This window comes from Misgurnus anguillicaudatus, unplaced genomic scaffold, assembly GCF_027580225.2.
Source record: "Misgurnus anguillicaudatus unplaced genomic scaffold, ASM2758022v2 HiC_scaffold_33, whole genome shotgun sequence".
Taxonomy (NCBI): domain Eukaryota; kingdom Metazoa; phylum Chordata; class Actinopteri; order Cypriniformes; family Cobitidae; genus Misgurnus; species Misgurnus anguillicaudatus.
The window spans coordinates 9,351,797-9,365,269 of NW_027395283.1; the positions used below are offsets into that span (position 1 = coordinate 9,351,797).

Consider the following 13,473-nt stretch of genomic DNA (forward strand, 5'->3'; position numbering starts at 1 on the left):
TTGTGGTATATGAGGAATAATCATTTGAATTATTTGTTAAATTATTAGAAAATAATCAACACCTGCAGGGTAATGGCACAATGGGTGTGCATTATTTTCAAATAATTCAACAAAAAATTTAACGGCCCTTCGTCAGTTATTCCTTCCATATATACGACTGATGATGAGTGTGTGAACATGAGGGTGCTTTGACCTTTATGAGCACATGTGATGAAGATGATGAAGATGTTCTGGTGCTGTTGCTTTGGGTCAGAAAGAGGAATCCCCAGTGACGGTGGGGTGGTTGTCATAGACAGACAGACAGACAGACAGATGGAGAGAAGGAGCCGTCAAGAAGCAATATCCACACCCTGAGGCGGTCACATGGGCATTGATTCAACACTGTTACCATGTGAACGGCAGTCTAATAATTTACAGAGTCTTAAATCTCTCTTCACACATCAGTCAGTCAGTCAGTCAGTCAGTGAGTGTGGATTGATGAATACATGCAGAAGTTCTGTTAGAGACATTGAGCAGAACCACCGCATAGACTGAAGAACCTCAGTGGACCGATTGGTGCTATTCCATCATTCATAGCAAGTGTGATCAGGGCGGGGCCACGTGTGTGTGTGTGCTGGGGGTGGGCTCAACGGGTTCATTTGCAGGAGAGGGGGGGTTTATAGGGTGGGATTATTCTCATTGTTGGCAGTGGAGGTGCAGGGAGACAGACAGAGTGTGACTGAAGCTGAACTGTGATGAGTTTTAGCATCCGAAGCGTCAGCTGTTGATACAGCCGGTAAGAGCGAGAGAGAGAGAGAGAGAGAGAAAGAAGAGAGAGAGAGAGAGAAGAGAAGAAGAAGAAGAAGAAGAAGAAGGAAGAAACGGAGCAAGACACTGAAAGGATTCAACTATGCTGTGCTGTATTAGAAGAACTAAGCCGGTAAATATCTGGATTATTCACTAACCTGTGTGTGATTTGTGATGTTTAATGTTGTGGTGTAATTCATCTTTCTTTTGTTCACACTGAATCTTCTTCTGAGGATCTGACACGCCTTCATAATGGGATTACTGGAAACAGTCCCAGTTCACACACTGGAAATCTCTATTTAATCACAGCAGTGTGTGTCTGTGTGTGTGTGTGTGTGTCAGGTTTGATGTGTAGTCATGAAGCTGAGGTGTGTGAGTTTTGGGGTGTGGTGTCTCTCAGGAGATAAACACAGATATTTATTCAATGTCTCTGAGGAATCGGGATGATTTCTCGTGGGATGTAATGAAGGCTTCACGCGCTCGTGTCTTAGGGCGTGTCTGTCTCTGTGTCTGAACGACTCGCGCCGCTTTCTGTCTTAAAAAAATTTTGATTTCTATGCAAACGATAGATTTTGCCTTTACACGTGCATTAAACACATGTTTTTAGCTCGGCGGGAAAAATTGAGCCGCACCTCACGCGTCTCCTCTGAAGAATCTCGCGTCACCGGAGCCGGTAAACCGGATTCAGTAAGAAATGACCGATGTTAATGTGTTTACGGGTGTGAAAGTGTTTTTTTCTTTTCACACAGGTGAGCTTTAGTAACGAGTGTGCGCGCATGTTCGGTCTGATAAGCATCTTTAACTCAGGTGTGCTCGCGCTTTTCTTTTGTTCTGCCACGCCACTGAAGCGACGCGACGCGAGCAGCAGCGTTGTCTATAACAGTCGCGTTCCGTCTAATGCAGTGTGTAGACAAGCTGTTAAAAATTCAATAAAAGAGACATAAACTGACGGAACCGACAGAGATTCACGCGTGTGCGCGCACGAGAGAGAGGCAGAAGAGCGTCAGCGTCAGAGCAGAAGAGGATGAAGGGTGTGGTCCTCTCTCTCTCTCTCTCTCTCTCTCTCTCTCTCTCTCTCTCTCTCTCTCTCTCGCTCACACACACAGCTGGAACTTTATTGTAATAATGTGAAAGTAAAACAGGTGTATTTCTGACGTCGGTGCGTTTTAATGCCGCGTGAATATTCATGAGAGTCTGCGTCACTGCAGGTGAATTGTGATCGCGAAGAATTTCCGGCGTATCGGTCTGAGGATTGTGTGTGTGTGTGTGTGTGTGTGTGTGTGTGTGTGTGTGTGTCTGATGATGTGTGTGTGTGTTTGTGTAATAGAGAGAGAGTCTGGTGGGTTGTGTGTGTGCGTCTGGTGTGAGATTTTAAGGTGTGGCTCTCTGCACTGCATGACTATGTGTAGTCATACTTTCATTAACAGCTGTTGTGTGTTGAATAAAAAATTTATATATTGTCAATATCAATCAGTCTGCTTAACAAACAACATGAATATAGTTGAACTATCATCACATACTAATTAGCATGTCATTTAAATACACTATGTTGCTTTCTGTCAAATGCAGAACTTATAAATGCAAATATTGTATTTTAAAACTATGGTCTGTGTATGAACAACCAGTTGATTTTAAACCCCACCCATCTGGATTTTGATTGCTGTTATTGATCGGTCATCTTTAAAATCTCTGGGCTTCTGTTTGACCTTTGAACCCCCAAACCATAGGGCAATAATTTTACCTCAAATTAAAAAATGTGTTGTGTTGACAGCCAGTCAAGGTCTCATAAGTGTGTGTGCGTGTGCATGTGTGTTTGTGTGTGTGTGCGCGTGTCTATGTGTGTGCGTGTGTGTCTGACTGAATTTCCCTCAGGCTCAGTTGTGAATCATGTCAGTGGTTTATGGGCTACGCCCTCAGATCTACACACATATTTGCCATTGTATGGAGCATTTATACAAAACCACTGCAAGAGCATTTAATATCAATCTGATTCAATGATAAATGAACATCTAACATTATAACCTGTTATCATCTTATGATTCATTCATGTGGATTGTCCACAATAATCCACTCATAGAACCTGCTCAGAAATTTCAATAAAGCTTCAAGAAATTTCTATTCAAAAGAAAATTAAAATATTTTCCAATAATCAGATTTAGTTGAGAGCTGAGCGTATGATGTCATCATGATGTCACAGTGTGTAATGTTGTATGACTCACGCATGCACACACACACACACACACACACACCATTAATGCAGTCAAATCAAATAGGATGGTGAGAAATGATGGCTCAGGGTAAATAATAAATCTGAGACAAAGTGTTTATTGATTTGATATTGCTCATGTCCATAGATGATATTGTTTGTGTGGTGTTCATTAAATGACTGCTAGCCTGTTGAAGAAGATCAAATAAACCGTGAGAATCAAACCTTCACTGTCTATACAGGTACAGGTGATACAGGATCAGTTTATTCATCTCTTTATTAGATTATATCTCTCATTCACTCTCTCTTGTGTGATGTTGTGTAACACATTCATTTGTTGTTTTTACTAAATCTTTTCTGTTAAGAATATACTGTTGCATTTCATTTCCACTCCTGATTTTATACTTCAGTTTTCATCTTTAAGTCTCAGTCGATGTTTTATAACAATTTATTTGTCATGCATGATTACTTTTAATTTATATTATTTTATGTTCTTCATTAGACACATTTCAGTTTTATATTAAAAGAGCTTTGGAAGACGAATACACTCCTGGACTGTGGTAAACAAGGTACGTTTTTTACTTCAAACATGATTCTTTCATCTTTGGTTTTACGTCATGTTATGCTGGTATTGGTTGGGCCGTCATCGAGTGACCTCATGGTTCAGAGCAGAAAACTTTACTGTGTCTTGAGTACATGGAGGTTTCTTGTAGATGATTTAGTTTTGGCACTGCATGTTAACCAGGATCTTTGTTAATCAAGGGTGAGAATTTGTTTTCCTGAGGCCTCATTTATAAAGCGTGCGTACGCACAGATTTGATCGCCGAGTGTGCGTACGCAAAAATTCAAGACAGTACATTTGAATTGATGATACCGGATCGTGCTGTCTTCATCTGTGTCCGGTCATACACCAAACGTACATAACCTCACTGTACTTTACTGAAGTCTTGAGGTTATGGTTGATGTTTTCTGGTTACTAAAGAGTATCAGAAACTACGCGGCGTCCGCTCGGTCCAGAAAACTCCCTCGCCGCTGAGACGCATTTAATCATTCAGACAAATATCCCTCAGAGCTCACTGATCCACATTCATTTAAATGATTGATTGTTTACAGCGCTGCATCGATTGAAGCTCTTTTAAAGCTCCTGTCGGTATAAAACGTGTTTTCATTGAATGACCATTAACATACATTTAACAGACATGCCTGGAGAGGCCTAATAAACATCTTTACTAGCTGTTTCAAACAGTAAGGTTTGTTAAAACACATACACTAATAAACACAATTGAATACATTACAGCTTCAACTTCATGTCTCAATCTAAACATCAAGTAATCTCAAAGCATCTTACACTAGAGTTTGGTGTTGAGTCAAACTGTGAGACTTGCTCTGGTGTAGCTGTACAGAAATAAAACACTGTGTGATATGGACAGGAGAAACGTTCGGCTGAAGTGTGGTTTTCTTTTGTCAGGTTGAGAAGAACGAAGAAGCCGACCAGGAGATCAAGCAGGATGGAACCAAACCCGAAGAAAACGCCCACAAGGCCGCAACCAAGATCCAGGCCAGTTTCCGAGGGCACATCACCCGGAAAAAAATGAAAGACGGCGAGAAAGAGGAAGAAAACGGCGGCGTTCCCGATGAGTCCGCAGAGACGCAGGAGCGAATCTCCCCATCCGAAGAGAAGCCGGCGGAAGATTCCACCGAAACCGCAGAAGAGAACAAACCGGTCAAGAGTCCTGTGGCCGGGCAGCCCAACTCACCTGCTGCGGAAGCTCCGCCCACTGCTGCTGCTGATCCCCTCCCCTCAGACACGCCCACTAAAGAGGAAGTCCAGGAGCAGCCACAGGAAGTGGAGAAGCCTAAAGAAGGGGAGTGTGGAGAGGCGCCAGAGAAACCTGCTGAAGATTCACAGAACCGAGAAGAGGAAGCCAAACAAGCCGACGTGCCTGATGCCTCAGAGAACCAGGAAACAGACCAAATAGACAAAAAAGGTGCGTCAAGTTACACTTTTTAAGTGCTTAACTCACTCCCTGCCAATGATGAGTTTTTACTGTAATCTATATTTATACTATTATCCACCAGGTGTCGCTCTTACCCAACTAATAAAACACTAAAGCATCAACTGATCCAAAAACAGTAAAAACTCTGTGTATTGATCTGAATCTGATCTCTAAAAAAAATCTTGCTCAAAAATGCATTCATCTCAGAGGGTCTGTTCTTTCATTTGATATATTATATCTTTCTTTTTTTAAAGGCATTAAACTTTTGTGAAAATCATAAAAAAGCGCTGGCGCTGGCTTGCAACTTTTTTAAAACTCTGGCGGGGAAAGAGTTAACAGAAAGTGTTTGGAGCTCTCATCCACTGCTTACACAAACCCACCATCCATTACTTGTAACATAATCCAAATGTAATGTTGGAGGAAGCCACTGTGTAATTTCTGTGTAATAGATTTTATCCAAACCTTTTAACCTTCAGATTTGACCACAATTACAAGCAAGCAGATGTTTCTGGTAGATTCATTGGAGTTAATGGACACTCAGTGACAGTGAATAAATCAGAAGTGAAGTCCATCAGAGGACCACAAGCAGCAATAACAACAAAACTCTTTAAAAATGAGGCTTTGTGACTATTGTGTGAATCAAATCATTTAAAAATATATATATTTGTACATCTGGCCAACCTATTATAAATGTCCCAGAATGCAGCAGCACTGAAATATTTCTTAGATCTTTTGAGTCAATCTGGATTATTAAAGGTCATGAAGTGTCATTGTGTGTCCTGAGGGGTCAGTGTGTAACATCATCAGGACTACAACACAATATTCTGCTGTTTGTCATTGACTGAAGTGCATCAGAATAAAGTGTGCACATAAACTTCACTTCATGTCATTTTGTTTTTCAGAAGCTGTTGAAGACTCCAAACCAGCAGAGGAGCTTTCAGACGCCGGCGAGGGCAAGAATTAAACGACCGGTCAAATGTAAAGTCATGAAATAATTCACAGGCTGCTCTTTAAGCTGATGAAAACAGTCTGTTTTTATGTTTGTCCTCTATTTTCGGTGTGGCGATGATTTTCGGCCGTTTGGAGGGAGTTTTCGAGTGCGAGGCGGATTCCTCCATAACCAAAGGACACAAACCTTCATCTTCATAAGCGACCGCAGCGTCTCTCGCTGTGATTTTCTATAGCTGTGCAAACGAACACGTTTAGCTCTTTTACTAATGTAAGCCGGGCTTCGCTCTTCGGAGTGAAACGCTGCCAACCCTACGACGATCCGTCGGCCGTTTTCTGGCTCATTGCATGAGAAATCTTCCTCCAGAGACGAGAACCTTCACACTTGCCAAACTAATACACGTGGCTTCTTTTCATGTCCTTGGTGTTGTTATATGAACGTTTAATTGGAGAAATTGCAGAGCTGATGTTCAAACAACTGAGAAAATGTAATGGGGAAAAAAACGCCAGTCTTTCTGTTCAAGTGCAATGTGAGGTTTGAATCTACAGAGTAAAATCGTGGAAATGGTTTTATGTCTGTTTTGGAAATAAAGAAATGTGCCAATTATCTTCAACACGTGTCCATTTATTGGCTTCAGATTTCTTCATTAAATTGAAGCGAGAACAACAATAGAAGATGATTTAAACACTAAAATAGTTACGTCTGGGTTATTCTGTATTATTATCTGTTTCACACTGTTCACACAAGTTTAAGAGTTGGATAATCTGACGTTTCACACTGTGCATTCCTAACCCTGAGTTAATGTTTTCACACTGACTAAATTAAAATAACACACTTCCGCTTTAAATAACCGCTTGTTTTGTGCCACCACATCATCTGAGGTACGTGCTCTTCAGTTTCTGATTGGCTGTCTGCTGCTAAGCATTGAGTCATTTTAAACCTCCTTTTTTTACACTGCACACGTTTAACACTGCACTGTGGTGCTAACCCTATATGTTTCAGACTTTCATAACACTAGATTCATTTCAGCGATAACCCCACTTCTACATTAAGTGCTTAGGTTTATGACAAAAATAACCCAAGGTTAAAAGTGTTTAGGACGAAGATAACCAAGGCTTAAAAGCGTTTAGGTTTAGGACGAAGATAACGTGAGGTTAAAGGGACTCTACTTTATTGAAAATATGCTCATTTTCCAGCTCTGCTAGAGTTATACAATTGAGTTTTATCTTTTTGGAATCCATTCGTCTGATCTCCGGGTTTGGCACTACCACTTTTAGCATAGTTTAGCACAATCCATAGATTCTGATTAGACCATTAGCATCGTGCCTAAAAAATAACAAAAGAGTTTTGATATTGTTCCTATTTAAAATGCAGTGTGAAAAGAGAAACTTTTGAAAATAACCTACAACTTGAATGATGTGCTCATCCTAAAAATAAACGTTTTCCCACCTCAGGCACAAAATCCTAATCTAATTAATATTATTTTTTATGGCAATAGATCCTTTCTTTTTCATCCTGCGAAGTAGTAAAATGATAGATTTTTAAAATAAAATTGTCTTCCTAATAGTAAAATGTAAATTTTTTTGAAAACATCAATAGAAATTCTGTAATTTAATTCATTTGAATATTCTCGTTTTTTATTTTAAAAAACACATTAAAGGGGCCATGGCATGAAAATCTGAATTTTTCCATGTTTAAGTGCTATGATTGGGTCCCCAGTGCTTCTATCAACCTAGAAAATGTGAAAAAGATCAACCCAGTAACTTAGTTTTGGTAAACCATTCTCTACAAGCATGTGAAAAAATAGGTTGTTGAAATTTGGCTCTCCTTATGATGTCATAAGGAGCTCTTATTATAATAATACCACCCCTTAATCTGCACTATCCAATCACAGCACTGACATTTAGTCCAGAGAAAAGCACAATTGAGTTTAAACAAACCACCATCATTGTGATCAGTGTTTTAATTTCATCAGCTCATTTGCATTTTAAAGGACACACTTAAAACATTTTTGCACACACCTACAAAGTGGCAATTTTAACATGTTATAATAAATCATTTATATGGTATTTTGAGCTAAAACTTCACATATGTACTCTGGGGACACCAAAGATTTATTTGACATCTTAAAATACTCTTGTGCCATGGCCCCTTTAACAGTCTCCTTGTACTGAAAACAAATTCACTTAAAAAACAAAATTAAATGTATGTGATTAGATCACACAAGACGATCATTCAACATTAATTTATGTAACATTTCCTTTCCAAACAAATGGTTTCTCTATATAAACTGCTGGTTTAAACTTTACAAACTTCAGGATGGGAAATATTAATTTAAAGTCTTCCTGGCAGATGATTTATTATAGCGTCCAAACTTCACAGTTTTTATGTGTGTACCTTTAAATTGAAATGAGTTACTGATCCTCTCTCCTTTACCAAACAGACAGTGAGCACTTTCGGCTAAAATATGTCTGATTTCACAGAGATGTGCTGAGAAAAGTCAATAAGTGAGTGATGAACAGACAATAATGATATTTTGCTTTCACACATTGTCACATTTAAATAGGATGCAGAACCACCCCATCACATCTCATTACAATAAAACATGTGACGGGGTGATAAACTTCATCCCAAAATGACTGCAGATCTCTCATGTGGTCATGATTCTCACCTAGCATGTATGCATTCAATCTGAAAAAAGGTTTTTAAAAACAGTTTCCCATCAATTGTGCCTAACCGCGTGTTTGGTTTGAGCTCAACAGACCCTGACTAACATGAAAAAGCAACAAATTAACAATATAAGAAATAAGTAATTGCCTTTGCTTTTGTTATTGGTGTCTACAAGACTCAAATGATGTCACTTTCACTTTGTGATGTCACTTAAAGCAACAGTACAATTTTATGGATAAAAAAGTTTGTGTGGCAAGTCAAACTGAGAGAGTCAAACACATAATCCTGGAAAAAAGTTTGAAATAAAAAACTTATTTGATGATATTTTAGATGCAGTCTTATTGGTCATCAAGGAGATGTGAAATTGTGTACTAATGAAAAAAATATTAAAATAGTATGTTAATGTTTAAGAATAGTATTCGATCATATATAATGTTAATAAGAACACTTGAATGATAAGATTGTACAAGACTGTCACAGTAGCCTAATAAACCATCCTAAAATCATCTCAATCTCATTCTTAATGATTACATAATGTCATATTCATATCTCACTCCATTGTTATTTCTTAATGGAAATGGTAAACCGAATAGCCCATTTAATTTTTAGCAAGTGCAAAACACAAGCACCGGCGCTCATTTCAAAGCTCAATGTGTCTTGTTTTTGTTTTTATTAGCTCTCTCAAGTTAACAAACATCAGAAACATGCTAAAAAACAAAACCGTCACGACAATTTAAAGGGAGATCTAACAATCTTTATATTTCTTTATTTGCATGTTATTACATGATTAACACAATTCAGAATCATTGTTTTCTCTCCAGTAATGTGTTTTCAAATACATTAATTAATTCAAATGACTTTATTTCCATTTTAAACAAGTCTTGAGTGCTTGACAGCGCAGAAGCGTTTTAAAGATCCTCTGCGATAACTTTAGAGTAAATAAACACAATTAGAAAATGTTCATTGCTTTTAATGAGGATGTAAAACTTTCTTCATGAAAGTCTGGCGTGTTTCAGAGCATAGACAAAAACACATTCACTTAACACACAACACATGTTTTCTGTGATTCTCACTTCAGTGTTTTATTAAACCCACAGAGAGAGAGACACTGCAGTGAGATCTTCAGCTCAGAGACGAAATAAAACCCAAATGTTTGTGTTGAGGGCAGATCTGAGCTTCTCTGCGCTACAGAAGACGCACGATTAGCCCTTTAAATCCTGACCTGACGCAAACACACATCAGACCAATCAAGGCATCCGATCTCACGCGCTGAAAGCTGATTGGTTGAAATAGACGCACCTGATGTGTGCCAAACAATAAAGTAAAAGAAAGATGTGTGTGTGTGTTTGTGTGGATGGGCTATATTGTTTTGGCAGTAAGTCTCATTTCTGTACAATTATCATTCATTATAGCTCACGATAAAAGAAACTCTCAGTCTCTATAGTGCAGAACATTCAAATGAAAATCTGTCCACTGAGATTCTTAAACATCGTGTAAATTACTTATATTAAAAAGTTTATGTTCCTAATTTTAAATTTTTTTACAGGAAGCAAATAACTAACTATATGTTCACTATGAAGAACCCAAAGTTAGGTTTTAATTTGATTTACACATGAGGGCATTTGACAAAAATAAAAGCCAGATATATTTACAGAGAACAGAAGTGAACGAGATCATTCATTGGTGTCATTTCACAGAGGAAGATCTGCTGTGGGCTTTCAGAGGTTTGAGTTAATACGGTTATGAGATGAGGAAAACTGTGTGTTGTTATTTGGTCAGATTCAGAGGAGTTAAGATTACAGGCATATTATACAATTCAATAAATATCCCACTGCAAGATTGATTATGAAATATTGAGCTTAATATTTCAGCTGAAGTGATGCAATTGCCAATTTACAGTAACCCATACTCAGAATATGACCTCATCGTTCAATGAGTAGTGACCTCATCACTCAGTGAGTAGTGACCTCATCGTTCAGTGAGTAGTGACCTCATCATTCAGTGAGTAGTGACCTCATCACTCAGTGAGTAGTGACCTCATCACTCAGTGAGTAGTGACCTCATCATTCAGTGAGTAGTGACCTCATCACTCAGTGAGTAGTGACCTCATCACTCACTGAGTAGTGACCTCATCAATCAGTGAGTAGTGACCTCATCAATCAGTGAGTAGTGACCTCATCATTCAGTGAGTAGTGACCTCATCATTAAGTGAGTAGTGACCTCATCAATCAGTGAGTAGTGACCTCATCACTCAGTGAGTAGTGACCTCATCACTCAGAGAGTAGTGACCTCATCACTCAGTGAGTAGTGACCTCATCACTCAGTGAGTAGTGACCTCATCATTCAGTGAGTAGTGACCTCATCACTCAGTGAGTAGTGACCTCATCACTCAGTGAGTAGTGACCTCATCATTCAGTGAGTAGTGACCTCATCACTCAGTGAGTAGTGACCTCATCACTCACTGAGTAGTGACCTCATCAATCAGTGAGTAGTGACCTCATCAATCAGTGAGTAGTGACCTCATCATTCAGTGAGTAGTGACCTCATCATTTAGTGAGTAGTGACCTCATCAATCAGTGAGTAGTGACCTCATCACTCAGTGAGTAGTGACCTCATCAATCAGTGAGTAGTGACCTCATCACTCAGTGAGTAGTGACCTCATCACTCAGTGAGTAGTGACCTCATCACTCAGTGAGTAGTGACCTCATCATTCAGTGAGTAGTGACCTCATCATTCAGTGAGTAGTGACCTCATCACTCACTGAGTAGTGACCTCATCATTTAGTGAGTAGTGACCTCATCATTTAGTGAGTAGTGACCTCATCATTTAGTGAGTAGTGACCTCATCAATCAGTGAGTAGTGACCTCATCACTCAGTGAGTAGTGACCTCATCACTCAGTGAGTAGTGACCTCATCACTCAGTGAGTAGTGACCTCATCACTCAGAGAGTAGTGACCTCATCACTCAGTGAGTAGTGACCTCATCATTCAGTGAGTAGTGACCTCATCAATCAGTGAGTAGTGACCTCATCATTCAGTGAGTAGTGACCTCATCATTCAGTGAGTAGTGACCTCATCATTTAGTGAGTAGTGACCTCATCAATCAGTGAGTAGTGACCTCATCACTCAGTGAGTAGTGACCTCATCACTCAGTGAGTAGTGACCTCATCACTCAGTGAGTAGTGACCTCATCACTCAGTGAGTAGTGACCTCATCACTCAGTGAGTAGTGACCTCATCACTCAGTGAGTAGTGACCTCATCACTCAGAGAGTAGTGACCTCATCACTCAGTGAGTAGTGACCTCATCATTCAGTGAGTAGTGACCTCATCACTCAGTGAGTAGTGACCTCATCACTCAGTGAGTAGTGACCTCATCATTCAGTGAGTAGTGACCTCATCACTCAGTGAGTAGTGACCTCATCACTCACTGAGTAGTGACCTCATCAATCAGTGAGTAGTGACCTCATCAATCAGTGAGTAGTGACCTCATCAATCAGTGAGTAGTGACCTCATCATTTAGTGAGTAGTGACCTCATCAATCAGTGAGTAGTGACCTCATCACTCAGTGAGTAGTGACCTCATCACTCAGTGAGTAGTGACCTCATCACTCAGTGAGTAGTGACCTCATCATTCAGTGAGTAGTGACCTCATCATTCAGTGAGTAGTGACCTCATCATTCAGTGAGTAGTGACCTCATCACTCACTGAGTAGTGACCTCATCATTTAGTGAGTAGTGACCTCATCATTTAGTGAGTAGTGACCTCATCAATCAGTGAGTAGTGACCTCATCATTCAGTGAGTAGTGACCTCATCATTTAGTGAGTAGTGACCTCATCAATCAGTGAGTAGTGACCTCATCACTCAGTGAGTAGTGACCTCATCACTCAGTGAGTAGTGACCTCATCACTCAGTGAGTAGTGACCTCATCACTCAGAGAGTAGTGACCTCATCACTCAGTGAGTAGTGACCTCATCATTCAGTGAGTAGTGACCTCATCATTCAGTGAGTAGTGACCTCATCATTTAGTGAGTAGTGACCTCATCAATCAGTGAGTAGTGACCTCATCACTCAGTGAGTAGTGACCTCATCACTCAGTGAGTAGTGACCTCATCACTCAGTGAGTAGTGACCTCATCACTCACTGAGTAGTGACCTCATCACTCAGTGAGTAGTGACCTCATCAATCAGTGAGTAGTGACCTCATCACTCAGTGAGTAGTGACCTCATCATTCAGTGAGTAGTGACCTCATCATTCAGTGAGTAGTGACCTCATCATTTAGTGAGTAGTGACCTCATCAATCAGTGAGTAGTGACCTCATCACTCACTGAGTAGTGACCTCATCACTCAGTGAGTAGTGACCTCATCACTCACTGAGTAGTGACCTCATCACTCAGTGAGTAGTGACCTCATCAATCAGTGAGTAGTGACCTCATCACTCAGTGAGTAGTGACCTCATCATTCAGTGAGTAGTGACCTCATCATTCAGTGAGTAGTGACCTCATCATTTAGTGAGTAGTGACCTCATCAATCAGTGAGTAGTGACCTCATCACTCACTGAGTAGTGACCTCATCACTCAGTGAGTAGTGACCTCATCAATCAGTGAGTAGTGACCTCATCACTCACTGAGTAGTGACCTCATCACTCACTGAGTAGTGACCTCATCATTCAGTGTCTGGGCCGTGTTATGGGATTGGTTCGTGATGTGAAGGGAGGGTTTTTAATTTGTTTAGTTATTTTACCTCTTTGAAATATTCAAGCTTTGACATTGTACAATATTTATCATAAAAGCACAGGCATGTGTGACTAAGATGAGAAGACGACGAGTGTTTGCTGAGATATAAACACAACACATTCCCGTGTCATG

At 39.9% G+C, this 13,473-nt stretch overlaps 1 protein-coding gene across 1 annotated transcript; it reads left to right on the forward strand.

Annotated features, from left to right (window-relative positions):
- Nucleotides 1–667: 667 nt before the first annotated feature.
- LOC141363253 (uncharacterized) lies at nt 668–6,551 on the forward strand. The gene is made up of 3 exons (XM_073865852.1): nt 668–919; nt 4,461–4,980; nt 5,892–6,551. The coding sequence occupies exons 1-3, from the start codon at nt 890–892 to the stop codon at nt 5,951–5,953; spliced, it is 612 nt and encodes a 203-aa protein (XP_073721953.1). The 5' UTR covers nt 668–889; the 3' UTR covers nt 5,954–6,551.
- Nucleotides 6,552–13,473: the final 6,922 nt, after the last annotated feature.

Bases quoted from the DNA above. Each gene is read 5' to 3' on its own strand.
- LOC141363253 (XM_073865852.1), top strand. From the start codon at position 890: ATGCTGTGCTGTATTAGAAGAACTAAGCCG. The intron at 920-4,460 runs GTAAATATCTGG...TTCTTTTGTCAG, and splicing joins GTATTAGAAGAACTAAGCCG to GTTGAGAAGAACGAAGAAGC. The intron at 4,981-5,891 runs GTGCGTCAAGTT...TTTGTTTTTCAG, and splicing joins AGACCAAATAGACAAAAAAG to AAGCTGTTGAAGACTCCAAA.